General features: G+C 34.5%; 18 protein-coding genes across 18 annotated transcripts; 10 read left to right on the top strand and 8 right to left on the bottom strand.

The window, feature by feature from the left end:
* Positions 1-168: 168 nt before the first annotated feature.
* BUG1 (Bug1p) lies at positions 169-1,302 on the top strand (the record flags this gene model as incomplete). The annotated part of the gene is made up of 2 exons (XM_019183830.1): positions 169-240; positions 295-1,302. The coding sequence occupies 2 exons, from the start codon at positions 169-171 to the stop codon at positions 1,300-1,302; spliced, it is 1,080 nt and encodes a 359-aa protein (XP_019036761.1).
* Positions 1,303-1,427: 125 nt separating this feature from the next.
* On the bottom strand, positions 1,428-1,901 carry MRPS8 (mitochondrial 37S ribosomal protein uS8m MRPS8; the record flags this gene model as incomplete). The annotated part of the gene is made up of 1 exon (XM_019183829.1): positions 1,428-1,901. The coding sequence occupies one exon, from the start codon at positions 1,899-1,901 to the stop codon at positions 1,428-1,430; it is 474 nt and encodes a 157-aa protein (XP_019036760.1).
* Positions 1,902-2,307: 406 nt separating this feature from the next.
* Positions 2,308-3,030, top strand: AIM36 (Aim36p; the record flags this gene model as incomplete). The annotated part of the gene is made up of 1 exon (XM_019185138.1): positions 2,308-3,030. One exon carries the CDS (start codon positions 2,308-2,310, stop codon positions 3,028-3,030), a length of 723 nt encoding a protein of 240 aa, XP_019036759.1.
* Positions 3,031-3,097: 67 nt separating this feature from the next.
* On the bottom strand, positions 3,098-3,673 carry SNU23 (U4/U6-U5 snRNP complex subunit SNU23; the record flags this gene model as incomplete). Its single annotated transcript, XM_019183828.1, has 1 exon — positions 3,098-3,673. One exon carries the CDS (start codon positions 3,671-3,673, stop codon positions 3,098-3,100), a length of 576 nt encoding a protein of 191 aa, XP_019036758.1.
* Positions 3,674-4,043: 370 nt separating this feature from the next.
* On the top strand, positions 4,044-4,550 carry TPP1 (polynucleotide 3'-phosphatase; the record flags this gene model as incomplete). The annotated part of the gene is made up of 1 exon (XM_019180712.1): positions 4,044-4,550. A coding segment is annotated over one exon (507 nt), but the record flags the coding sequence as incomplete, so codon positions are not given.
* A 159-nt stretch (positions 4,551-4,709) lies between these two features.
* WICANDRAFT_35384 (60S ribosomal protein uL6) lies at positions 4,710-5,285 on the bottom strand (the record flags this gene model as incomplete). Its single annotated transcript, XM_019182298.1, has 1 exon — positions 4,710-5,285. One exon carries the CDS (start codon positions 5,283-5,285, stop codon positions 4,710-4,712), a length of 576 nt encoding a protein of 191 aa, XP_019036756.1.
* A 1,604-nt stretch (positions 5,286-6,889) lies between these two features.
* WICANDRAFT_35648 (SDR family oxidoreductase) lies at positions 6,890-7,914 on the top strand (the record flags this gene model as incomplete). The annotated part of the gene is made up of 2 exons (XM_019182337.1): positions 6,890-7,424; positions 7,481-7,914. 2 exons carry the CDS (start codon positions 6,890-6,892, stop codon positions 7,912-7,914), a joined length of 969 nt encoding a protein of 322 aa, XP_019036755.1.
* Positions 7,872-8,507, bottom strand: IMP1 (endopeptidase catalytic subunit IMP1; the record flags this gene model as incomplete). Its single annotated transcript, XM_019183827.1, has 1 exon — positions 7,872-8,507. The coding sequence occupies one exon, from the start codon at positions 8,505-8,507 to the stop codon at positions 7,872-7,874; it is 636 nt and encodes a 211-aa protein (XP_019036754.1).
* Positions 8,508-8,755: 248 nt separating this feature from the next.
* Positions 8,756-9,853, top strand: LUC7 (Luc7p; the record flags this gene model as incomplete). Its single annotated transcript, XM_019180335.1, has 1 exon — positions 8,756-9,853. The coding sequence occupies one exon, from the start codon at positions 8,756-8,758 to the stop codon at positions 9,464-9,466; it is 711 nt and encodes a 236-aa protein (XP_019036753.1). The 3' UTR covers positions 9,467-9,853.
* A 218-nt stretch (positions 9,854-10,071) lies between these two features.
* Positions 10,072-11,142, top strand: WICANDRAFT_85689 (uncharacterized protein; the record flags this gene model as incomplete). Its single annotated transcript, XM_019185933.1, has 1 exon — positions 10,072-11,142. One exon carries the CDS (start codon positions 10,072-10,074, stop codon positions 11,140-11,142), a length of 1,071 nt encoding a protein of 356 aa, XP_019036752.1.
* A 250-nt stretch (positions 11,143-11,392) lies between these two features.
* Positions 11,393-12,451, top strand: WICANDRAFT_85688 (uncharacterized protein; the record flags this gene model as incomplete). The annotated part of the gene is made up of 1 exon (XM_019185932.1): positions 11,393-12,451. One exon carries the CDS (start codon positions 11,393-11,395, stop codon positions 12,449-12,451), a length of 1,059 nt encoding a protein of 352 aa, XP_019036751.1.
* Positions 12,452-13,116: 665 nt separating this feature from the next.
* On the bottom strand, positions 13,117-14,691 carry WICANDRAFT_18027 (uncharacterized protein; the record flags this gene model as incomplete). The annotated part of the gene is made up of 2 exons (XM_019180775.1): positions 13,117-14,345; positions 14,487-14,691. Coding segments are annotated over 2 exons (1,434 nt in total), but the record flags the coding sequence as incomplete, so codon positions are not given.
* A 495-nt stretch (positions 14,692-15,186) lies between these two features.
* WICANDRAFT_80876 (uncharacterized protein) lies at positions 15,187-16,230 on the bottom strand (the record flags this gene model as incomplete). The annotated part of the gene is made up of 1 exon (XM_019185137.1): positions 15,187-16,230. One exon carries the CDS (start codon positions 16,228-16,230, stop codon positions 15,187-15,189), a length of 1,044 nt encoding a protein of 347 aa, XP_019036749.1.
* A 2,193-nt stretch (positions 16,231-18,423) lies between these two features.
* TYR1 (prephenate dehydrogenase (NADP(+))) lies at positions 18,424-19,855 on the top strand (the record flags this gene model as incomplete). The annotated part of the gene is made up of 3 exons (XM_019185136.1): positions 18,424-19,455; positions 19,510-19,641; positions 19,694-19,855. The coding sequence occupies 3 exons, from the start codon at positions 18,424-18,426 to the stop codon at positions 19,853-19,855; spliced, it is 1,326 nt and encodes a 441-aa protein (XP_019036748.1).
* A 378-nt stretch (positions 19,856-20,233) lies between these two features.
* ARL1 (Arf family GTPase ARL1) lies at positions 20,234-20,950 on the top strand (the record flags this gene model as incomplete). Its single annotated transcript, XM_019182245.1, has 4 exons — positions 20,234-20,350; positions 20,405-20,432; positions 20,485-20,857; positions 20,917-20,950. 4 exons carry the CDS (start codon positions 20,234-20,236, stop codon positions 20,948-20,950), a joined length of 552 nt encoding a protein of 183 aa, XP_019036747.1.
* A 449-nt stretch (positions 20,951-21,399) lies between these two features.
* CQD1 (Cqd1p) lies at positions 21,400-23,375 on the top strand (the record flags this gene model as incomplete). Its single annotated transcript, XM_019185931.1, has 3 exons — positions 21,400-23,072; positions 23,131-23,263; positions 23,331-23,375. 3 exons carry the CDS (start codon positions 21,400-21,402, stop codon positions 23,373-23,375), a joined length of 1,851 nt encoding a protein of 616 aa, XP_019036746.1.
* A 232-nt stretch (positions 23,376-23,607) lies between these two features.
* Positions 23,608-24,036, bottom strand: WICANDRAFT_85684 (uncharacterized protein; the record flags this gene model as incomplete). The annotated part of the gene is made up of 1 exon (XM_019185930.1): positions 23,608-24,036. The coding sequence occupies one exon, from the start codon at positions 24,034-24,036 to the stop codon at positions 23,608-23,610; it is 429 nt and encodes a 142-aa protein (XP_019036745.1).
* A 347-nt stretch (positions 24,037-24,383) lies between these two features.
* Positions 24,384-24,809, bottom strand: WICANDRAFT_64886 (uncharacterized protein; the record flags this gene model as incomplete). The annotated part of the gene is made up of 1 exon (XM_019183826.1): positions 24,384-24,809. One exon carries the CDS (start codon positions 24,807-24,809, stop codon positions 24,384-24,386), a length of 426 nt encoding a protein of 141 aa, XP_019036744.1.
* Between the last annotated feature and the right edge of the window lie 442 nt (positions 24,810-25,251).

Here is a 25,251-nt window from a genome sequence, read left to right as displayed (position 1 = left end):
AATGGGTTGGTTCTTTTCTAGTTTCCAAAAATTTTTGGTCAGTTGCCGGAAATTCTGTTTTGGGAAGTTGTCAGTCGGAACTGATACAACGTTGATTTAGGATTCATCAACAACATTTAGAACAGTTTTGTATGAAGTTTGGACGCAATTGAATCCAGAGAGGAAAAAATGTCTGATAAAGAAACTGAGTTGACGGAAGAGCAAATCAAGGAACAAAAGCTTGAAGCAGCTAGAAAAAAAGTAGGTTGAAAACGTCGATATCTGTTGATATTTCAAAACTAACAACGAGACAAGTATGAAGAACTGAAGAACAAAAACAAGAAAAAGAAGAAGAAGACCAAAAAGGACAAAAAAGAAGATGAGAAGGATGAAGGATCTGGTAAAGAAGAAAGCGTTGAGCCAGTAGAAGATGGTCCAAAAGTTGATGTCAATGCTGATGCAGTAACAGAAGACAAATCAAAAGACGATATAAATGATGAAGTGAAGGAGGATGATCAGGAAGAAGTTAAAGAAGAAGTTAAAGAAGAAGCCAAAGAAGCCAAAGAAGAAGCCAAAGACGAACCAAAAGAAGAACCAAAAGAAGAGACCACACAAGAAAAGGCTGAATTGGAAAATAGCTCAAAAGGTGACCTTAATGACGAATCGAATGGTGAACCAACTAATAAAGTCAATAAAAGCACTAAAGTCCCTTCTTCTGAAGCAACACCAAATGAAGAAGATACTATAACACAGGAACTTGGAGAATTGAAAGTCACAGAACCTTTAACTGAAGAAAAGCCAGTTACTGCTGCAACCAATGAATCAACCACCAGCGATCCAACAGAAGATCTTTTCCCAGACTCTGGCCCTTCATTCATGGAATCTCTTCAACAATCAAAAGCTGACGAGGCACTTTTGAAATCTCAAAAAGAGAACGAATTACTGAAAAAGGAACTCGAGAAATTGAAGAATGAAAACAAGAGTTTGAAAATGTTGAAGCTAGAGCATTTGGATCAACTTGAAACTTTGGAAGCAAAAGTTTCCGATTTAGAATCGAAATTGGCAAAAGCAAGAGTTGATTCTTCAAACCACAATACATTGGGTCCTTCGGCTTATGATCAAGAAGATACTTTATCATTATCACCAACTCCTTCATTCCAACAAAACTTCCCAACTTCATTTAGTCAATTCAAGCCACACAACAAAAATGAAAGCCAACTGAATTTATCTGAAATAAAAGCCAGATTGAGCAAATGGAAAGGTTGGAATATTGACATGACATCTTGGAGAAGTGTGGGAAGTGGACCTATAGTTGAGTTATGAATTAATGAGATAAAGTACAATCTTTCCAGCAAAACTACGTAGAGGCCTCATTAATTAACACCAAAAATATATCCATGAATGTAACCTATTTACAAAATAAAAAATGCAACGTCTTGTTCTTCCCATTATCTAATACGACATAAGACTTCACCTTCAACACCTTTATTCACAGCTTCGGCCAAATCCAGCACTTTTTTAGTTTTGTTATCTTTAATAAGCATCAACTCACTTGGCTGTAATGGTTTAATCAATCTAACTTTTCTTCCAGCAGCTAATAACTTCAATTCATCTTTATTCAAATGGATTCTACAACTTGGTTTGGAAACTAATGAAAACTTTCTAATCACAGAATCAGTTCCTCTGTATTTCAACCCTAGCCACAATCTTCTTGTAGCAATGTTATCTGGTGTGACTTCAGTTGGAACTTTATCTGGACCTTGTAAAGATCCTCTTTGAACAGAACTTATGAAACCTTGCTTGTATAAATGTGCAGCCACTTCCAAGTGTAATCTTGAGAATGGAATCGATGTTGTGGCTAGATGAACTCTGGTGACGTTTTGTAAATGAGCAGCAATATTTCCCAAATTGACTAAAGACATGATGATTGACAAAGTTGCTGTTGATTCCAAAACTTGTGCTATTTGATAATGTTGATTTAATCGAAGAATTTTCAACTTTTTTTCACCAAATTCGATAAAAATATTCGGTATGGCCACTCAAACTTTGGGTTTGGAATACTTGAATATCTAGAATATAATGGAGACAATAACGTGTTTTAAGATCAAATAAAAATTATTAAGAAGCTGATCTTTAGTTTGCTCAAGTTTCCAGTATTTTGGATTCCAAGAACATCCCCAAATCAGTGTATTTCAAGCCCAAAATCTCAACCCAATTAATCTGTCGCGAATTTATCATTCGAGGTTTCGAAAAAATTCAAAAACCGTTAACATGTAAAGACCATGCAGAGAAGTACAAACTCATTTTCCAAAAGTTTACTTTTTCATTATGTTGAGAGGTGGTTTCACTAATTTTAGGCCATTGTGTCAACAGTCAACACTACGTTCAATCAGAACCCCAACCCCACTGCTCAAGAGATGCATAAACAATTCATCAAAACCAGATCCAGATAGAGGTCCAAGATTCCGTAACTTCATAGCTCTTGGTATCATCTCATATGTCATTCTTGCACAAGTTGTTGAAGCTGTGAATAAGGAGAACCCTCGTAACAAAAGTATGAGTGAATCTGAATATTTCAAACAACAAATGAAGTTGAAGCGTAGAAAAGCTATCTTTACACAAGATGAAAAGAGTGTTTGGTTTTTGAAAAGTGATGATCCTGAGAAACTTAAAAGCTTGAAAATTGATGGTTTTGAAATATTGGATCCTAATGTGTTGTTGGAGAAGGAAAAACAGGATAAAGATTCATTGTATTATGCGTTATTGAATGATGCTGAATATAAAACATTACCAACTGGGTTACTTGTTGATTTGATTTCCAAACAATTGAAAGCTTCTGATTCAAAAAAATTCATTGTTATAAATTATCCATCTGATATTAAAGAAAGTGTGAAATTTGAAGAAAAAGTTGTTACTGTGAAGAAGTTAATCCATTTGAAATCAAGTCAAGATAAGGGCGATGATGATGACGATGTCGTCAAATATTACAAAACTGTTAACAAAGTGGATGAGATAAAATCCGACAAAGATATTACCAAACTACTGGAGTAAATATTCGGTTTCCATTGTACATAGCAAAACAGAGTGTAAATATTTAAGTGTATTTATTGTTGCATTATTATTTCTTCGTACTTCCAAACCCACCAAACCCCATCAATTTTGTCATCTCATCATCTTGACTGTCATCAACAGTTTCTTGCTTCTTCTTTGAATTCTTCTTCGCCAATTTCTTTTGCTTCAACTCTTCTTCAAATGCTTGTCTTTTTGCAATTCTTTTCTTGATATCATATTTCTCACTTTCATTCAACATCTCATCTACTTTTTTTACAAGCATTTCGTAGCGTTGTTTAACCTCATCAAGACTAACATCGACCTCTTTATTCAATTCACCACTCCTTATCAAATGAGGTTTACTGTTTAAATGATCCACATATTTTAAATTATCTTTGAAAGTTAAATCACAAACCTCACAATAAAACCCAAATGATTTACCCCTTGTCGAAACCACATTACTAGCAATCACTTGTCTTTTGTTCAAGTCTGTGTTGAAATTCAAAGCATCTCTTGATATTGATTTATGACCTTCAACAGCCTCTATTGTCTTATTTTGTTGCTGTTCACGTCGTAGCTGAGCCTGTTTCGCGTATTCTTCTCTGTCCCAAGTTCTTCTCCCAAACGAATTCTTATCAGACATGATATTTTATCTCGAAAGTCCTTGAAATGCTGAATTCTTGATTACAACTGATATTTGTACATACTTAACTTCTCTGCCATGTCAAAAAAAATCTTGAAAACCTCATCGCGATGGACACGAAAATAAACCATCAACATCCACAACGAGATTGTCCTCTTAAAACCCAGCATCAAAGATGTCCAAAGATATATTATCGATGATTGGGAAATCCAAATCATCCAGCTCTTTAAAGCCACTTTCAACACAGGCAAGATCTACAATTTCTAGTCTAATTTCAGCGAAAACCATAACCCATAATACATCAATCATAGATACTTATCTCATAAAGATTACACCTAAAAGTCCTAAGATTTATGAATCCATTACACCAATAATCTCATTCGATCTTGATGGCACTTTGGTAGTGACTAAAACTAAAGGAAAATTCGCAAAGTTCCCACAAGATTGGAAATGGTTCAACTACAAAACATTAACAAATTTGAAACAAATCAAAATACCCATTGTTATCTTCACTAATCAAGGTGGTGTTGTTGCTACAAAGACATCTAAATCTTATAATAATTTCCATAAAAGAATTGAATTGATCCTTGAAGAGTTGGGGAAACGTGGTGTTGATGTTCAAAATGTTTGGGTCTATGCAAGCCCAAAGAAAAGTGCTAGTTATAAAGGTGATAATGAAGCACAATTTGACAATATGAGGAAACCAAACATTGGTATGTTTGAAGAATTCTTGAAAGATTTCGGTAAAGATAAAATCAATGTTGAAGAAAGTTTGTTTATTGGAGATGCAGCTGGTAGAAAGAATGATTTTAGTAAAAGTGATTTAAGATTTGCACACGGCTGTCAATTAAAATTCATAACACCTGAAGAATACTTTGTATAATTAAAATACAAAGCTACGATGCTACTAACTCAATAGTAGCCAAAGAACCATTATTATTAAAAAAAGTTCTATTTGTACATTAAACTAATAAACTTATCCTTCAAACCCGTCATAAGCAAATAAATCACAATATTATTAAATTTGTGAAAGAATTTATTCATCTTGAACAATAGTACCTTTTTCTGAAACATAGATACCATCCAAGAATTTACGGATATCTTTGTTTCTAACTCTACAGATTTGTTGAATATCAGCAGCATTTTGTGAAACATTTTCAACAGAGTTACCACTTAAGACAATTTCATCTTTTTGGTTAGCAGAGAATTCAACAGTAACACCTTCATGAACTTTGACTTGTCTGATTTGTTTATCACCCAAGAAATTTCTGATTTCAATGAATTTATCACCATCTTTTTCAATAACGTTAACGTTAATTGGGAAATGCGCATAAACATATCTCAATTTGTATTTGTAACCTTTAGTGACACCAGTAACCATGTTAGCGATCAAAGATTTAACAGTTCTTAAAGCAGCAACATGTTTTCTGTCACCATTGTGAACGGTGATTTTAATAGATTTGTTGCTGACTTTAGTGAAAGTAATATCAATATGACGCAAGTTTTTAGTCAAAGTACCTCTTGGACCGGTAACAGTGATGATTCTTGATTTGATGTTAACGTTAACACCTTCTGGGATATCTAAGATTTGATCAGTTCTGATGTATTTCATTTTGGATGGCTGGTGTTGATGTTTACACTGAAGTTCTAGTTACAATAGAGTAGCTCTATATTTTCACCTATATTGAATTTTTCACCATGTTGAAAAAAAAAATTCGTGGAGGATTTGGCATCCGAACACCATAACTAAGTTTGGAGGCACGTATTTCCGATGCCCTAATATCAGTCACATGACCTAGAAGTTAATCACCATAGACCTAATCTCAATTCTCTTCATCAATCATTTTCTGTAATTTCCCAAATATCTTGTCTCGATGCTGAGCCAACTCATCATCTTCTTCACCTGGGAAAAAATTCTGTCTAGGGTATTCATTCACGTCATCAAAATTATCATTGTCTAGGAAATCTGAAGGCCCATTACCATCTTCATCATATAATTCATCATACAGTTCTTCAAACTCATCTTCATCTAAGTATATTTGGTCCTCTTGTAAACTTGTTTCATTATTACTCAATTGTTGTGACTGGTGCATTGACTCTGCAAGTACTTCAATTGATGATTCGGATTTACCTTCACCATCTGAATAGTCATCTTCATCATCTGGATAATCGTTTTTATAAAAATCCTCTGCATTTGAATCCTCATCATCCGATAACACTTTAACAGATTCATCATCGCCAAGTAAGTCATCTTTGTCTTCTTCAAATTTGCTAGTTGAAAAATTAGTAACATTACCTTCATTTGATTAATTGTCAATACGTACATGTAACCAATTTTTTCCTTTTCCCATGTTTCATGAACTGCACGATCTCTATAATACACATCATAAACGTATTCCAGATCAACTTTTTCAGCATTCACATTGACACTATTAACTACTGATCCTTTGTGTTTTCTCTTTTTCAATGATTGAGACGGTTCTTGTTGTTGTGTACTGAGACTTAATACTGTATCTAACATTTCTGAGAATTCTTCTGGTAACTTCTCATCTTGTTTTTCCTCTTTCGGTAGAATGAATGTGTTTTCTTTATCCTTATGAACTTGTTAGTGAAGGTTATAATGTTGTTGGTGAAGCACTCACTTTCTTCCCACTAGATTCTTGTAGCAATGGTAGTATGGCATCTCCATCTTCCTTCAATTGAACAATTTCATTATCAGTTCTTTGTAATTTGAAAACTATCAATAAACATTAGTACCACAGACTTCATCCATTGTGAAATTCCCACGCACCATAATGTTCATCTTTTATTCTTTTATGCTTTGGAGCTTCAAGAACTGTGTTGCTGTTGTTAGCCTCTGAATGACTCTTTGTTGTCAAAATTTCACATACTCAACGCCTGTAGAGAGTCCTGATTCCTCTTTCTCTTGATTCGCACAACTTCTGGAAGATTAGTTCTATTACCCATCATGATTGTTGATTCTTAGCACGCTGTTTCTTCAATATGATTCAAGTTGTTGAAATTATGTTTGTTTTGATTTCAGTTTTTCATCTTTTTATCCTTCGGATTTATCAAAACTCAAAACACGAGTATCGCCGACAGCGACACAAAGTCTACAAAACCAATATAACAAAGAAAACCATAGACAATTGAGTTTCTCTACACAGTGTATGAAGAAAGAGGAGATCAGAGTAATCACTTAGCTATCTAGAAATTATGCATTTTGCTTTAGTCATCAAAGCACAACTATACAGACAGATTGTTCATGCAAATTGGTTAATCTCATATTTATCCGATTCATTGATTGGTGTTGTATTGGAAAGACATAGAGATGTGGTGTTAGTCACTGGTGGTGGATCAGGGTTGGGTAAAGAAATTGTAAAAGAGTTTCAAAAAAGAAGGATTCAAAGATTGGTTGTATTTGATATCAATATACCTAATGATGATCAAAAATTGGAAGATGTCTATTATTATAAATGTGATGTTAGTGATAAGAAACAAGTCATGGAGTTAAGTGAAAGGGTCAAGAATGAAGTTGGTATTGTGACAATATTGGTTAATAATGCAGGTATCACATCTGGGAAATCTTTGATTGATTTATCATTTGAAGAAATTGAAAAAATTATTCAAGTTAATTTGATGTCAAGTTTTTATCTTGATAAAGCATTTTTACCTGATATGTTGATGTTGAAGAGAGGTTATATAATCACTGTTGCATCTGTTCTTGGGTATATGTCACCAGCAAATCTAAGTAAGTTTGAATCAAAGTCACACCTCCTTCTCTCAAGTACTAACAGTTGGTATTAGCTGCCTATGGTGCATCGAAATCAGCATTAATAGCATTACATGAATCTTTAACTTATGAATTGGGGCCACCATTATTTAGCTCCACGGGGATTAAAACCCTTTTAGTATGCCCAGGACAATTGAAAACACAAATGTTCAAAGGTGTCAATACACCATCTTCCATATTAGCACCAGAACTAGATCCACAATATGTTGCTCAGAAAGTTGTCAGAGCAGTTGACTATGGTCGAAGAGGTGAATTGAAATTCCCTATTTATGGTAACTTTTTAGCCTTGTTTAGATCTTCACCATGGCCTGTGACTCAATTTGTTAGATTAATAAGTGGTATGGATGAGTCAATGAAAACTTATGAGCAAGATAAACAAGATAGAATAAATCAAAAAAAGGCCAATCAAGCAGCAATACTAGGTGAGATTATCTCTTCATCAACATAATTATTTTCAATCTTTCTAAATCCCCAGAAATTACCTTTTGATCCACCCCAAAATGGCTCATTAAAATCATTAGCTGCAATTATTTTTCCTTTTATTAAGCCCAATGGTAATGAATTATAAGTTCTTGAATCTAATGAATGTGCTAAATTATCACCAGTGACCCAACAATGACCTTCTGGAACCTTAATATACTTGTTGAAACTTTCATTTATTTTGTCATCATTAATAGAGGATATTTTGGTTGTATCATCACTTTTGTTATTACTATTGTTATTCTTATTGTTACTGCCTTTTGGATCCATACTTGGATCAATCAAGATAATATCACCTGGCATTCCAGTAACCCTTTTGCAAACTCTTTGATCAGGATCAGTAGGCTTCAAAGCCACGATACAATCACCAATTTCAACACCACGACCCAACTTGTAACGTTTTGAAGTGTAGACGAAATCACCACTGGCTGCTAATGTCGGAAGCATTGATTCACCTCTTGTCTCTGTGAATTCGTAGAAATGGGACTGCAAAACATGGACTGCACAACCACCTCTCACAACATAGCTGATAACTTTCCCAACAAAACGTATTCTTTCCATTTGAAATCCGTTGAAAAGTGATTGAGATTTATCAAAATGAATTTCTCCAACGTCCTTCAATTTTTCAACGTTTATAGGCTGAGATTATGTAATCACCGCCTTTAAAAAATCTGGCAAAAAAAGTATGAAAACATCAACAATTGAATTAACCCAAAGCACAATCAAAAACAGTTAAAATCGTCTTTTGGTTTGAAGATTCCAGTTGATCACCTAATTACATTCCAATATAACATGCCACAATGTCCAAAATGGCACGTTATGAACAAAGAGAGCTTCTAGAGCAATTGATGGGGAAAGACACACTCATCAATCCATCAAGACAACGAAGAGAATTAGGATTATCAGATCCAAAGATCTGTAAAAGTTTCTTATTAGGTATATGTCCTTATGATTTATTTTCAGGAACAAAGCAAGATATGGGGAGATGTAATAAAATCCATTTAGAGAAGCATAAATTACAATATGAAAGAGAAGTGGCACAGGGAAAGAAATTCCCTGATTTTGAAAGGGAAGTTACAAATAATCTAAATAGATTTGTTATTGATTGTAATAGAAAGATTGATATTGCTCTCAAAAGATTGGAACATACACCTGAGGAGAAGTTGAAGATTAGTGAAGCTGCTAAGGAGTTGGAAGTTGTTGATGCAAAGATTAGTATTATGATACAGGAGATTGAAAAATTGATACAGAATAAAGAGATATTGAAAGCTATTGATCAAAGCGTGAAGCTTGAGGAGTTGTCGGTAAAGAAGGAGTACCATGTTAAAAAATTGAGAGATGTTACTGAGAATGCTGGACAAAGTGCACAACAAAAATTGCAAGTTTGTGAAGTATGTGGAGCTTATCTTTCAAGATTGGATAGTGATAGAAGGTTGAGTGATCATTTCCTTGGGAAGATCCATTTGGGTTATGTTCAGATGAGAAATGTGTTGAATGAGTTGAAGAGAAAGAATAAGTGATTAGTTGAAGTCTGGTTCTATGAATTACTTCAAGGACATTGAGAGTATCAGGATTAAAGATCTCTGACAATACTTCATGTGTTATCACCATTTATTTCCTTCTTTAGGAACAGATAAATCACATTTGGTTAATTTTAATGAATATTTCATGACATTACTCTGAGTTACTTGTAAGCTGCTTTTATTGGCTCTGATGGAAACATTACCAGTGAAAGTTCATTATAACTACTTCATTCCAGCCATTAAAACCATTAGGATTCACTGTCATAAAGACCAAACCAAATTAATTCAACTTTTTGAGGTTACAATTTACAATTATATATTGCGGAAATTTGACGGACACGGACAATTGACGGACAGTCGGCGGTCGCTGTTTGCGGTCTTCGGATTTAATTTTTGGTCAGCTTATCATGTGCTGCATTGTCAAATTGTCGCTCTATTGTTTTCTTGTTCGCTTTTTCAAGAAGCCATTTGTCAGTGTCCTTGATTGAAAGTTAATTTAGCACATGATTTATTATCAGTTTACAGGTATAAAAGATCACCATGTCCCACATTAGGTTTGTCCATGGATATTTGAAAGAGAATCAACCCTTGTGTTTACAAAGATGACAGAAACAATCCACTACAGAAAAGTAACCTACTTCAATGGGGAGCCAATGAAACTCAGAGACAAGACAATTAATGTTGGAGATCTACAACCAGATGAAATATTGGTGAAAGTTTATGCTGCTGGTGTGAACCCTGAAGATTTATTATTGTACAATACTGCTAAGTACTTGTTCTTTAAGCGTAATGAGAAAGCTGTTGGTCGTGACTTTGCTGGAATAGTCCATGCTGTTGGGTCTCAAGTCACTGAATACAAAGTTGGTGATCGTGTTTCAGGTCTTTTTACACCATTTTTCACTGAAGAATCTACATTCACTGAATTCTTGAGGATCAATCCAAAGAAGGTCCCATCCATGGGTAAGTTTCCAAAAGGTCAAACATTTATCGAAGCTGCATCTTTCCCATTAGTCTTGGCTACTGCTATCAATATTTTGCAAAAGTTTCATAAACCAAATGAAAACTCGAGAGTTTTAGTCTTGGGTGGTGCTACTGCTGTTGGTCATTATATCATTCAAATACTGAAAAATCATTATAAAGCTCAAAGCGTTGTCAGTGTCAACTCTGCCGACTCTGCTGAACTTGTTACTTCCTTAGGTGCTGACATTATAATTGATTACAAAACTGAAAATGTTCCTCAAAGGACTTTGGACATTGTTAAGAATGATTTCAATGGCTCAAAATTTGATATGATTATTGATTGTATTGGAAATAAAGAGTTGTTCCCTATCATGGATAGCGTCTTGAAACCAAAAAGTGAACCAGCTGGTTACGTTTCTATTGTTGGTGATGAAATAATGGACTATCATAATTCATTTTTCAAGATTTTTTGGAAGAATATCTTTTTGAAAAGAATTTTACCGTTTTTCAGAAGTTACAACTACATTTTAGTTGCACATGATGATTATTTTTATCCATTTGCAAAACAGCTATTTGATGAAGGTAAGCTCAAGATTATCATGGACTCGGTGTATCCTTGGGAAGAATTTGAAGTTGCTTTGAAGAAGCAGGCGACACATAGAGCCAGAGGAAAGATTGTCCTCGAACTTGTTCCAGAATCTTCCAGTTTATAGTTATGGTCATATAATTAGTAATCTAATATAATAAGTTAATTAATTTCACAATAATTCGTAATTCGTAGTAGAATTCAAGTCTCTTGAGTAATTTCAGCCAGTGGTTGATTTGGCACTTTTTTTGAGTGTATCGGGTATAATCGCATTTAAGCAGAAAATTTCAAAGCTTGCGCAATATATAAACACAACAAGAGCTTGAAAAACACCAACTTTAAAGATGTTAAGCTAATTAATTTTCATATAATACAACATGTCAAAGTCACTAACATTCAAAAGATTGGCCTACAACAATGGCTGCTCCATGAAAATACAAGAAAAAACATTCAACCTTCCAACTGATTTAGCTTCTGATGAAATCATTGTCAAGATTAGCAATGCGGCTTTAAATCCTGTTGATTTATTACTTTATCATACTTCTCGCTATATATTCTTCAAGCGTGGTGTTAAAGGTGTTGGAAGAGATTTCTCAGGTACAGTCTATGCAACAGGTTCAAATATATCAGAATATAAAGAAGGTGACTTGGTTTCTGGTCTGTACATGCCTGTTTATGGTGAACAAGGTACCATTGCTCAATATTTGAAACTGAAACCAAAAGAAAATCCAATGGGTAAAATTCCTTCAACTCTTTCATTGCAACAAGCTTCAGCTTTCCCATTAGTGTTTGCTACAGCTGTCAGCATTTTAAGAAAGTTTCATGTTCCTGATGAAAATTCAAGAGTTTTGGTCATTGGTGGTGCTACCTCTGTTGGTCAATATGTCCTACAATTGTTGAAGAATCATCATCATGCAAAGAGTATCATTAGTGTTAATTCTGAATCTTCATCCTCATTAACCAAATCATTTGGTGCTGATACCGTTATTGACTATAATAAACAAGATGTTGCTCAAACAGCATTGTCACTTGTTCAAAATGATTTTGGTGGTGAAAAGTTTGATCTGATTATTGACTGTGTTGGTAACAATGACATCTTTCCAGTTATTAACTATGTCTTGAAACCAAAGACTGAAAAGGCTGGATATGTTACTATTGTTGGTGATCAAATTGCTGATTACAACAGTTCAATTTTTTCATTCCTCAAAGTTGCCAATTTGGGCTTCTTCTCAAAGATGGTTCCTTATTTCAGAAGTTACAACTATGGTATGGTAGCCACTGCTGAAGATTTCTATCCTCTAGCTAAGAAATTGTTTGAAGAGAATAAACTTAAAGTGGTTATTGACTCAACATTCACTTGGTCTGATTATGAAAAGGCTTATGAAAAACTCAGTGCTCATAAAGCAAGAGGGAAAATTGTCTTGAATTTTGATTAAGTTTCATAACATTGTCTAACTTTTCTGTATATTATCAATATTTAAGTACTGTTTGTGTTGTAATGTATTTCTGTAGGTAACAACAAGTTTATATCATCAATCATTCTGTCCTCTATGAAAACATCATTCCAATCTGGAATAATCTTATCCCAATTTCTGAAATATTTGTCAATATCATGTTCAAGTGACTTATCAATCCAAGATGATGATGAAGTGAGTTCAGTTTGCTTAGAATTTGTATTTGAGGAGATAGAAGAATCATCACTTTGAACGATTGATTCATCTGCAGTTCGAATCCTAGTCTGTTCCACTGGAAGTACAGTATTAGAATTCTTTGATGAAGAGCTGCTATTTGATTCTGAGTCTGATGAGTTCAAAATATCATTCAAGTCAACTTTTTTGATTTCATAGGGATGTGTGGTCAATTGCTCAGGTATATCACCTTGTCCATAATCATTGATTAAGTTTGTCAATTTAGTATTTTGTTGTAATGTTTTGTTGAAGACCCCATTATTATGGCAACTTTCAAAATATTTTAACAATTGTGTAATAATGCTGTACCAAGTTGATCCCAAGTAATCATTATAAAAAAATGATTTCAAAATCTCCATATTTTGCATACCTAATGCTTTCAATTTCAAATCATTCAAAATACTTGATATTGATAAACAAGTGACTGAATTTGTAAATAACTCAAATGCTGTGAAGGGCGTGACAATGAAATTTTTGGTTGATACCAAGGTCTTTATCAAATTTGAACTCTCTTGAACTTCATGAATTAATTTCTTTGTAAATTCATAATGGTCAATTTTAGATATATTTGAGCTATAATAGAAATATTCACGATTCAAAAAAATTCCAGAAAGGTACAACAGTTGATGCAAGAACCCAAAATTCAAGTTATGTTTCTCCAAGTGAAGATTCAGACTGCTCACGTGTAATTCTGAAGGCATTGATTCTTTCAAAAGTTTAAGATCATTTGATAACTTGTAAAAATTTGAGTTGGGATCATTTGGATTCAATTTTTCCTTTTTAGAACCTATCTCACCAACCCATTTAGCAATTTTGGACCATAACTCAAACCCTATAATGGTAAAATCCAAACTTGTCAACTTGTTTAAACATGTGAAACACTCATTATAACTTGGATATTCGATGGGGATCCCTTTTTGGAAATTCTCTTCAGGACAAGGAAGACTGATTTCAATATCCTCTATCTTTAAAGCATGACTTCTATTTCTGCCACTTGAATTACAACGATCCATCATATAAACCGACCAAATAGTTCTTCTCTTTGACTCCATTGCAATGAAACGATCTCTTTCATTACCATATTGATTATTTTGATCTTCATAACAAACACCTCTGGGGCAACCTAATCCTAAAATGGCACCCATTCGTGCAGCTATACCGATATATAAATATGATCTTGCCGCATTACCCTCACTCCATTCATGTGATGATAGAATTGCAAGAGATTGGACTCTTTGAATAGCGGGTGTATCAAACATATCTTTCAGTAGTAATCTGGAATAAAATGCAAAATATCTTGATGCATTGGAAGGTGACTGTGATGTTAGTTTAGATGGGATTGAGCTGAAGTTGGGAATGAATTGAATTGGGTTATTACCTTGATCAAATTCACCATAAATTTCAATCAATTTTGAATTATCTCTTGCACATAATGCCAATATTGCTAATAGTGTACATGGTGTAAATTCAGGAACATCAGCAGGATCATCATAGTTGAAAAACTGGTGGCCAAACTTTGCACTCTTGATATAGTTTAAGTAAGTCTCTTTATGAAGAAAATTGAATATTGAATGATACTGATTATCAAAAAATTGGTTAACAACCTCAATCATGATATCTATACTCGGTAAAACCATAGTATCTAGATAGTTTGCACACCCATGTTTATTCCCAAAATTGTTGATAGTTCCTTGTAAATAAGGAGGTGTTTGATCACATAGATCTGGGGTAATGTTTTTCTTGGACACTTTGAAAGCCAAATGTTCAGAATCATTCTTAAAACTTGGAGAACGTTTAATCTTTGTAGCCAACTTTTCACGCCGTATTTGCTTCTTGAGTTGTGATGGCCTTGGAGTGTACTGGCAGTCTAAACTCAGCTTTAAACACCTTTGGCATTTACCATTTGGTTCGCCCTTTTCGTCAAGATTAGATGCACAACGTAGTTTTGACCTGCGACAGTGATCACAGGCAAGAAATGTACGAGCCATGATTCAAGGGGCTTGATGAGTATCGAAAATGAATGGTTTGATTGTGTTCTTGATGGTTATAGCATCTTCACGATTTGTTTCTTTGACAGTTTTTGTTGTTGACGTTTGTAGCGCCATAGTTTTTTAAATTGTGGTCTGGATGTTTTTGTTTTTAGCCGAGCCGACGAGGTATTGACACTTTGAGGATGGCAGAGAGTATAAGCTAATGAGCTGGGAAATTCTAAGCTTTGATCTTAGTTCTATTTGTTTTCAATTACAAAAAGGTCTTCAAAACCAAATAAATTGAGACGCACGTTAAATAATGTTGGAGAAAGTCCATCTAAAAAAAATATACCCATGAAAATATTACAAAAGAACTTGATAAAAAAAAGCAAATGTTTTTAAAAAAAATGGTATTGAACAAGGTTTGATCATGATAAAAAGACATAATAAAAAGGATGAAAGAGTCAGAAAAAAAAGCTTTTGAAAGAATCAAATGAATGTTATGCTAATCATCTAATAACCAATGATACGTCTTAGGAATGAACGTTTGGAAATTGAGTTACTGTTGTAATCACTAGCTGATATGCTATATTGAGAAGCACTTGGACTCAACCCTGTAGAGTTACTTGCATTGGTACCATTACCGTACAGCACACCAGTAGAGCTTGGAGCAATTGAAGTTGAAGCTAAAGTGGTTGTGTATGTGGTGTCAGCATTCGAAACAGTGGTGACAATGCCATTAGCTGATGAAGATGGTAAAGTTGTGGTTTGAGTCAAATAGACAACTTGGGTAGTGGTTTGGTCAATATCAGTTGAAGTAGAGACAGTGTATAATTCACCATTTGAACCAGTGACTGTGAATTGAGCAGTGACTGGGATCTTAGTTGTGATAACAGTGGTGGTTGTTGGTACACATTGATCATTGGTGACGGTAACAGTGACTGTGGAAACTGAACCTTGAGCAGTAGCTGAAGATGAGACAGGGGAGTCAGTGGTTGATGGGGAAGCTGATGATGAGGCAACAGCATTTGGAGCCAAGTTCTTGTTGTTTGAATCTAATGCTAAAGAGTCAGCTGATGAGGATGAAGAAGCGACAGCATTTTGAGCATCAGAAGTGGTGGAAACAGCTGAACTTTCACCTGGTAAAGTGACAGTGGTTAAGATAAAACTAGTTAAAGTGCTATCTTGGTCGTCAGTGGTTTCAACAGCAGATTCAGTGGTTAAAACTGATTCACCACCGGCAGTTGAGACTGGAGTTTGAGTTTGAGTCACAGTGGAATAATAGGTGATTGTACTGGTGGTTAAAACTGAACTTGGTTGACCATTGGCATCAGTAGTTGGAGCAAAAGTGACAATTTCAGTTGTTAATTCACTGGTTGAAACTGAATCTTGAGATGGAGCTAAAGCTGATGAAGCTGAAACGCCAGAAACTGGAGCAATTGAATAAGTTTCATTTGATCTTTTCAATAAGTTTTCATAACGAACAGCAACGTTTGAATAAGCATTGACCAATGGTAAAATAGCCAAAGCAGCTGGTAATAAATTTTGTAATTGCATTTGAATTGTTGTTAAAGCTTTAGTTTTCTTTCTTAATATTTAGGTGAATGTAACGCCAGGAGTTTAAAAATTTGGATAAATAATGTTGAGGAATGAGTGAATTGAGTGAGTAGAGTTGTGTTTTCAAAGGAATGGACGAGACTGTAGTAAGCTCAAAGAAGACTGCTATTCAAAATTCACTTGATGAAGTTGATGATTGTTTTGTTTGCAAAAGTATAGGTGAAACAAGAAGTTACGGTGAAAATTGAAAATTTTGGGTACTTTTGCTTTAGTTTTATAAGAGGTCCTTGAAGGAGCCAGCTCATTCCCAGTTGAAAATGTTGGTAAAAGTGCTTCGACTGCGTATGTAAGATCCCGAAGGGATGGTTTGGGCAGCGAATTCAAAACAAAAACGCACGAAAAAAAAATTCGAGAAAAACGCGTTTTTTTTATTTTCAGGAACGAGGAATTTTGAGGAAAGAAAAGGAATGTTGGGGTTCTTTATAGATGGAGAAGGCATTTGCTCCTTTCAATAAAGCTTCGGGTCTGATTGGGGCTTACTCTGTGAGCTTTTTGGTGTACTTCAGCTCCATTTTTTGCTGAAAAGTGCTTGTTTACGTTTCGTTTGAAGAGCGAGAATTTCATGTGAGTTCGCGTGTCATATGAGATCGTGTTGTAAACACAGATCGTGAATTCTTTACAGAGTTACATCAAAACGCGCAGCTGGGCAAAACAAACCCATACGATGGACTCGAGAGAAGGAAAACCAGTACAGGTAGGGTTTGCTGGATCCCTTTGACTCTGAACTTTGAAGCTTAGTTAATGATTGTCTCATTCTCAAGCAAACAAGTTGACTGTAGGTTCACAATTCTTTGATGGAGCTGTTTCTCATCAAAGAAAGTTTCCGATAAAGCCTACTCTACAGGCTTTAGTATTTACAACGTATAGCTTATAAGTCAACTGACAGCTACCTAGTACGCACTACGGTCTATTGCCAATGATTTTTCGTTTTAAAGTGTAAAATGTAACGACTCACTAGTTACCGAACCACAAGCCTAGACGATTATACAGTGTAGTATGTACACATGAGGACTTTTTACATCCACCTCTTCAATTAAGAGTTGAGTGCACTCCAATGAAAAGCTGCTCTTTAATTGGTCAATTTCTTGTCCACAAATCTTGATCATTTTTTTTTTTTTTAATGTATCTGATGTGTATTTATAAAATGCTAAAATAATGTACAAAATCACTGGGGACTCAGTCTATGACTGATTTATAATAAAAGGGGATCAGTTGTGTTCTGTTTTGAAAAGCCGAACGTTTTAAAAAAAGGGCGCTTGAAATTTGAATTCACATTTCTGAATGATACAAGGTGACGGAACATGCAAAGCTAGCCTCAAAACAAAGAACCTATTTTTATCCTTTTCCTTGAAGACGTCTCAACGTCTCAACTTTCAGGCTTAATTTAAGGGATGGATGATACATCATAGGACTTCAGAAGAACAATCAGAGAGATGTATACGATGTTCTGTAGTTGATCAAACAGAATTGAAACATGGGGAAAGATGTTGAAGTCTGAAGAATTGAGAACAGCTTCTTGAATCTATTTCAAACAAGTCTAAGCTTGAGCTTGACCTGCTCCTTTTACCAGTAAAATCAGACCTTTCAGTGGTTTTCAGCTTGGGCAATTTCTGTGACCCCATGCCCATACTCGGCTTGAATCAAGGAATTTGGGTCATTTGTAACTAGTGAATATTTGAGGTTTGGGTTGATAGAATGTCCGTGTTTCGAGTACGTCAGTATTATCAAAGTACTATAATTAATATATAAACCTCCATGTTAAGTTCTTGATTAACGTTATGAAGAAACGTACTATCTTGATGATCTGGTTTCTATTAGGTTGATTTTGACCGCATTACTACCTTTCAATATATTATAGTTCATGAATACAATTACAACACCTTTAACCAGTTGTATCAATTCACAATGAGAAGCTCTTCAAATGTTTCAAGCCACCACATATATGATCTAAAGTCCAGACATCTCTCCAATAATCCTTCAAATGTCAAACCAACGGTTTCAATGTTACGTAACTTCAAAGATTATGTAATTTCGCGAAGTTTTTCAAATCTCTGAGAAGCGAACGAGGGAAAAAGCATCTTGACTATCTGTTGACACAAAAGGTTACAACGAATGTATTCAATTCAATAAATCATGGTTTCAGAGGAGACAATCAAAGAATGGAAGGCCACGAAGACCATTGGGATAATAGGTCTTGGAGATATGGGCCTGTTGTATGCCCGTAGGTTTTCAGAAGATGGATGGAAAGTTGTTGGATGTGATCGTGAAGAAATTTATCAAGATACTAAAGAAAAATATTCTAAAGAAAAGTTTGAAATCCTGAAGAATGGTCATTACGTTTCAAGAATTAGTGATTACGTGATCTATAGTGTTGAAGCTGAAAATATTAAAAAAATTGTTAAACAATATGCTCCATCTACAAAAATTGGTGCTATAGTTGGTGGTCAAACTTCATGTAAAGCTCCAGAAATTGAAGCATTCGAAGAATATTTACCAAATGATGTTGAGATAATAAGTGTTCACTCACTACATGGTCCAAAAGTTAATACAACTGGACAGCCATTAGTTGTGATAAATCATAGAGCAAGTTTGAAAAGTGAAGAATTTGTGAAGACTTTAGTATCTTGTTTAAGATCCAAAATTGTGGATTTGACAGCTGATGAACATGATAAAATCACTGCTGATACACAAGCGGTAACACATGCTGCATTTTTAAGTATGGGTGTTGCATGGCATAAGATGAGATTGTATCCATGGAAGTCTTCAAGATGGATAGGTGGGTTAGAAAATGCCAAAATCAACATTTCCTTGAGAATATTTTCAAACAAATGGCACGTCTATGCTGGTTTGGCAATTACAAATCCATCAGCTCATAAACAAATTATGCAATATGCTCAATCTACTACTGATTTATTCAAATTGATTATTGAGGGTAAAAATGAAGAATTAAAAGAACGTGTTTACAAGGCAAAGAAGTTTGTGTTTGGCCACTTGGGCTCAGATCATGATTTGTTATTAGATGATGAACTGCTACAGCAATTTTCATTGAGCAGGGAGCCACCAGGTGAACAACAACCAAATTCACATCTTTCATTATTAGCTATCGTTGATAGTTGGTATCAATTGGGGATTGTTCCATATGATCATATGATTTGCTCCACACCAGTAAGTGTTATTTTCCATTGTTAATCCATAGAAATATACTAACTATGTTTCTAGCTATTCAGAATATTTTTAGGTGTCAGTGAATACCTATTTTGCTCGCCAGGATTGTTAGAGAAAGCATTGAGTGATGGATGTAGTGAAACTGCATTTAGACCGGATGATCTAGAATTCACAGTAGCTGCAAGAGTAAGTTCAATAATCATTTAATTTAAATAGCTCAATTACTAACATGACTTAGACTTGGAGTAATATTGTTTCATTTGGTGATTTCAATTTATACAGAAGAGAATTTGAAGCAACACAAGATTTCTTTGCACCAATGCTACCAGAAGCCAACGCTTTAGGAAACGAAATGATCAAGACCATTCTAAATAAAGTTAGAGAAAAGGAAGAGAAATAGAAAGAATTGCAAAATTAACGATTAATTAAGAAATTGCTCGGTTTGTAGCGGCCATAATCGGCGTGTGTATACCGAAGAGTTATGTAATCTTCGCGAATTTCGCTGGGCTTTTTTTTTCGCCTTGGTGTTAAAATCGAAATGGGATCGATGAAACACAAAGTGTCAACGAGGTGATTAGCAAAGAAAGTTCAACTGAGAAGTGGAAAGATTATTGGATAATCTTCGAGTGTATTATTTCTATTTATCCATATTGATTCATCACCACAGATCAAAAGTGTTTTTGCCAAAGAGATATCAAAAAAGAGTGGGCTTTAATTTACCGAGAGTGTGAATTTCAAATCAAAACATAAAAATTATATACAGAGAAATATTTAAGCCATGGGTAACGTGTTTAGTGGGATATTTGGTAAATTGTGGGGTGTCAATAAAGAGATCAGAATCTTGATTTTGGGGCTAGATGGTGCTGGTAAAACTACAATTCTATATAAACTTCAAGTGAGTTGATTTTGATAAACAGATACATTTCATTTACTAACGTTCCGAAACTAGATTGGTGAAGTGATTAATACAAAACCAAGTAAGTAATATTTATTAGTGTCTTATAGGCGTCTTTTCTAACTCTTTATTAGCAATTGGGTTCAATGTTGAAACACTAAGTTATAAAAATCTGAAGTTGAATGTTTGGGATCTTGGTGGTCAAACATCAATCAGACCATATTGGAGATGTTATTATGCAAACACAGCTGCCGTTATCTTCGTTGTTGATTCTACGGATAAAGAACGTATAGAGATTGCATCCAAAGAATTACATACAATGTTAAGTGAAGAAGAATTGGCTGATTCTGCATTGTTGGTATTTGCCAACAAACAAGATCAACCGGGTGCATTGAGTGCTGCTGAAGTTTCAAAAGCCTTGAACTTGGTGGAACTGAAAGATCGTAGTTGGAGTATTGTTGCAAGTAGTGCTATAAAAGGTGAAGGTTTGACTGAAGGTCTTGATTGGTGAGTAAACTCTTTTTTTAATTTTGATTAATCTTAATTACTAACAATTTTTTCAACAGGCTTATTGATGTCATTAAAGATGAGCAACTATAAAAAACACACTGATACCAACAAAAAACTTTTAAAAAAACATGTACCATATAGAATTTGTGAAATACAAAAAGTAACTGTTTTGGGGGTTTGCACTTTTGTAGTATCTATAGATTCTGTCATTTATCTCCGTGTCAGCATCCACAGCAATAAATTCGAAAACGCCTTTTTCAAGGATTAAAACAACAATAAAGTCAAAAACAACAGCAAAAAAGATCAACTACAAAGTTAGTTCTACTTGAATCAGAATGTTTCAAAGATCTTTTGGAATCATAAGGATAAGGCCTTCTATAATAAAGAATTTCAATACGATACGGTCGTTCACAACAATCTCGAAACAACCGAAGACAACTTCAAAACTAATAGTGTCAGGTATTTCCCTTACGTTAGCTTATTTATGTTATAATCAATTCCATAGCTCACCTATTCAAAATGATATGCTTCAGGGCACTATGCAGCTCGAGCCTGCAGCTGACTTGAAACCAAATCCTAAAGGTGATACGTATGAAAATGGATTATTCTTATCCTCACAGCAAGAATTGGAAGATGAGATAGAAAGCTATAGAAAAGATAGATTGAGTCGTCGTTTAGGATTCATCTACAAGATCAGTTTTGCATTTCATGATTATGTATGGGAACCACTTGTCACGATTGGAAGATTTGTGGAGTTGACAATCATATTCCTGCCTATTGTTATCACTCTTCCTATTAGTTGGTTTGGTAAAAAGAAAAACAATACAAGATCTGGATCAATCTTTTGGTATAAAGTGTTGAGGTTCAGCTTGGAAACTGCAGGTGCTTCATTCATCAAACTGGGCCAATGGGCTGCTTCAAGAACTGATATTTTCCCTCAAGAATTATGTGATGAGTTGGGTAATTTACATTCAAATGCGAAAAAACATCCAATTAGATACACAAAGAGAATTTTGAGCCAATCTTTTGGAGGACTACCATTTGATGAAATCTTTGAAGAGTTCAATGAAGAACCAGTTGGTGTTGGTGCAATTGCACAAGTTTATTTGGCTACATTGTCCAAAAAATTGATTGAAAATATTGATGAATTTCAACCTGTTAAAAAGAAGAAGAGATCATTTTTAGGATTACCATCACTTGCAAGTAATGATTCCCCATCTCCTAATCAAAAAGTTGCTATAAAAGTTATTCATCCAAATGTTGCTACCAAGATTAAAAGAGATTTGAAAATTATGAATTTTTTCGCTAGTGCAATTGATATAATACCCACCATGGAATGGTTATCATTACCTGATGAAGTTCAAAACTTTGACACGTTGATGAACTTGCAGTTGGATTTAAGAATTGAAGGGTTGAATCTAAACAAATTTCAAGAAAATTATAAGGATGATTTATTTGTGAATTTCCCTACACCATATTTGAAGTTTTCAAATAGATCAATCCTTGTTGAAGAATATATAAATGGATTATCAATGTCAAAGATGTTGGAGTTGAAGAATTCAAAACAGTTGAATGATGATGTCTCAAAACAATTAAGTGATAAAGTCATAGATTCATTTTTACAAATGTTGATCTTGAATAATTTCATTCATTCTGATTTACATGCAGGTAATATTTTCATTAGATTTGTGAAGCCAAATGAACTACAAACTGAAATTATATCTAATGACTCAGAGAGGGATGAAATCTCTAGAAACTTGAAGAAAGTCCAAAAGGATAACTCACAGTTATCAAAAGAATTGAACAAATTACATGCAGATGGTTATCATCCAGAAGTTTGTTATATAGATGCCGGTTTAGTCACCGAACTAAATGAGAAAAATAGAGTCAATTTCATTGCATTATTCAATTCATTGGCAGAATTTGACGGTTATAAAGCTGGTGAGCTAATGATTGAAAGATCTAAAACCCCCGAAACTGCAATAGACCAAGAAATATTTGCATTAAAAGTTGAAAGATTAGTGGACAAGATCAAACAACGTACATTCACTTTGGGGACTGTTAGTATTGGTGATTTATTAGAAAAGATGTTGACAATGGTTAGATCCCACCATGTTAGAATGGAGGGTGATTTTGTTAGTGTTGTTGTTGCTATTTTATTACTTGAAGGTATTGGGAGACAATTGGATCCATCCTTGGATCTTTTTGCAAGGTGCGTATGGTTTACCGTGATTAATGGAATGCCAGAACACTAACCCTTTTTTCTATAGTTCGTTACCTATCTTGAGACAATTGGGATTCCAAGATGGAGGTGGATTGATCAATGATGGTGATAAATTGGCCATGTTCAAAGTTTGGTTAACTTTGGAAGTTAGACAGTTTATTAACCTTAGTGTTCAAGATGTAAGTTGTTTTGAGTTTTTTGAGAAGGTTGAGTAAGTACTAACTTTGGGGGTTCTTCCTCTAATAGATTTATAAATTGGTCAAGTCAGATGGGTTGTGCCCAAATTATTAGAGTTCGGATTTGGATACTTTATTATGATGATGCAAGTAATGATGAGGTTGAGTTGTAGTGGACATTGGCCCTTGTGTTTGAATTTACTCCAAACAATTCTTGTTATAAATGGTGAAGCAATTGCCTTGCTGAACATTACTTCATGATGTTTTGAACCTACAAGAAATTTGTGACAATACCATAAAATCAAATATCTACCTAAATACATCATTGGCTAATCTCTCCCACAGCTTCAAGATACCCATTTTCCCTTCATCGTCAACTCAACAATTTTCCATAAATCATCAACTTCGTCCAACACAAGGCTCACCTCAGCCAACCCACCTCTACTATAGTAACCTCTTTCTTTTGTTGAATGGTGGGCAACGCAATGGGCAGTCAATTTAGCAGTAGTTGCACTCTCAAAGATTACTCTAAAGTTTGTAAGTTGATGGATCGTGGAAACTGGCATGACATTCTTAATGAACTCTTCCCTCAAGTTTGTCCAACCATTAATGACTTTCCCGCCAAGCTTGACTACAATCTCATCTGAATGAACAAAAGCAGAAGCTGCAAGTTCGATGTTGGAGTCATCGAAACCAGCGTATAAACGGTTGATGGCATCTATAACCTGTTCTCTTGGGGTTAAGTATTGGATTTTGATTGGGTAATAGGATGACATTTTTATTCACCAGGCTGATTTGAATCTTGAAGATAAAATACGAATCATGACAATGAATCTTTACAACTATTTATAAATGAATTCTAATTAAAAAATATCTTGGTCTTGAATTGGTGAATAACAATTACAAATCAAAACTTCATCGGAGATGTTGATGATTAATGGGTTTTACCGCCCGCTTTTATACTTCGCAAAATACATTACAATAGGATTCAGAATGATTCAAAATATATTAGTTACATTAACCATTGCTGGACTAGAATCAAAAAGTTCAAGGTATTCAATATATTTAACTGGCTTATAGGTTTTTTTTAAACATCAGCGAGTGTATATTTGAAGAACGACTTTCAATTATTCCATTTTATTTTCATTGTTAAATGAAGGATCTTCCATAAATCATCAGCTTCCTCATAAACAAGGTCAACCTCAAACAACCCGCCGACGGCATTATACCCCTTTTCTTCATTTAAATGATGAGCAACACAGTGTGCTGTAAGACGAGCTGAAGTTTCACTATCAAAAATCACTCTGAAATTTGTGAGCTGATGAGTTGTTGAAACTGGTATAACATTCTTGAGTAAATGTTCCCTCAAGTTTCCCCAACCTTTTGTAACCTTGTCGCCCATTTTAATAGATACCTCTTCTGAATGGACAATAGCAGATTCCACAAGATCCATGTTAACATCGTCTAGGCCAATGTATAAACGATTGATGGCATCAATAACTTGTTCCCTTGGGGATAATGAGTCGATTTGAATTGGGTAGTAAGTCATCTTTAATGTTTAGCAGGGGAAAAGTCCAAGAGATGGTCTTTCAAAAGAGAGAGTGGTATATTTATATACAATTATCAACCTTCAAACTGTAGTGATTCGATTTCCAATGGGTAATAGGGCATTCTTTGCAATAAAGTCAGACCCTCAATTGCAAGAGCATCGTATTGAATGGATTTAAAGGCTCTTTAAATATTCATAAAGTTATTAAGATCACCACTGTAATTGAATTTAGGAGTATCCTGAAGTTCTATTATCGATAGGTTTTAACGGTTTTTACCCTTCGAAAGGGTTCTAACTTCTGTAGTCTATTGGGCTCTCAGTAGTAAGAAAACTAATACTGGGGCTCAGCAAGCTTCTCTCCTCAGAACAATAAAACTCTTTATAACCAATGAAAAATCATAGGTCATTTGATTATTTTGATTATTCCTGTATTTGCTTCCTG

The sequence above is a fragment of the Wickerhamomyces anomalus genome (assembly GCF_001661255.1).
Source record: "Wickerhamomyces anomalus NRRL Y-366-8 unplaced genomic scaffold WICANscaffold_6, whole genome shotgun sequence".
In the NCBI taxonomy this organism is placed as follows: domain Eukaryota; kingdom Fungi; phylum Ascomycota; class Saccharomycetes; order Phaffomycetales; family Wickerhamomycetaceae; genus Hansenula; species Hansenula anomala.
The sequence above is the reverse complement of the archived record's forward strand: the minus strand, read 5'-3'. Positions and strand labels throughout refer to the sequence as shown.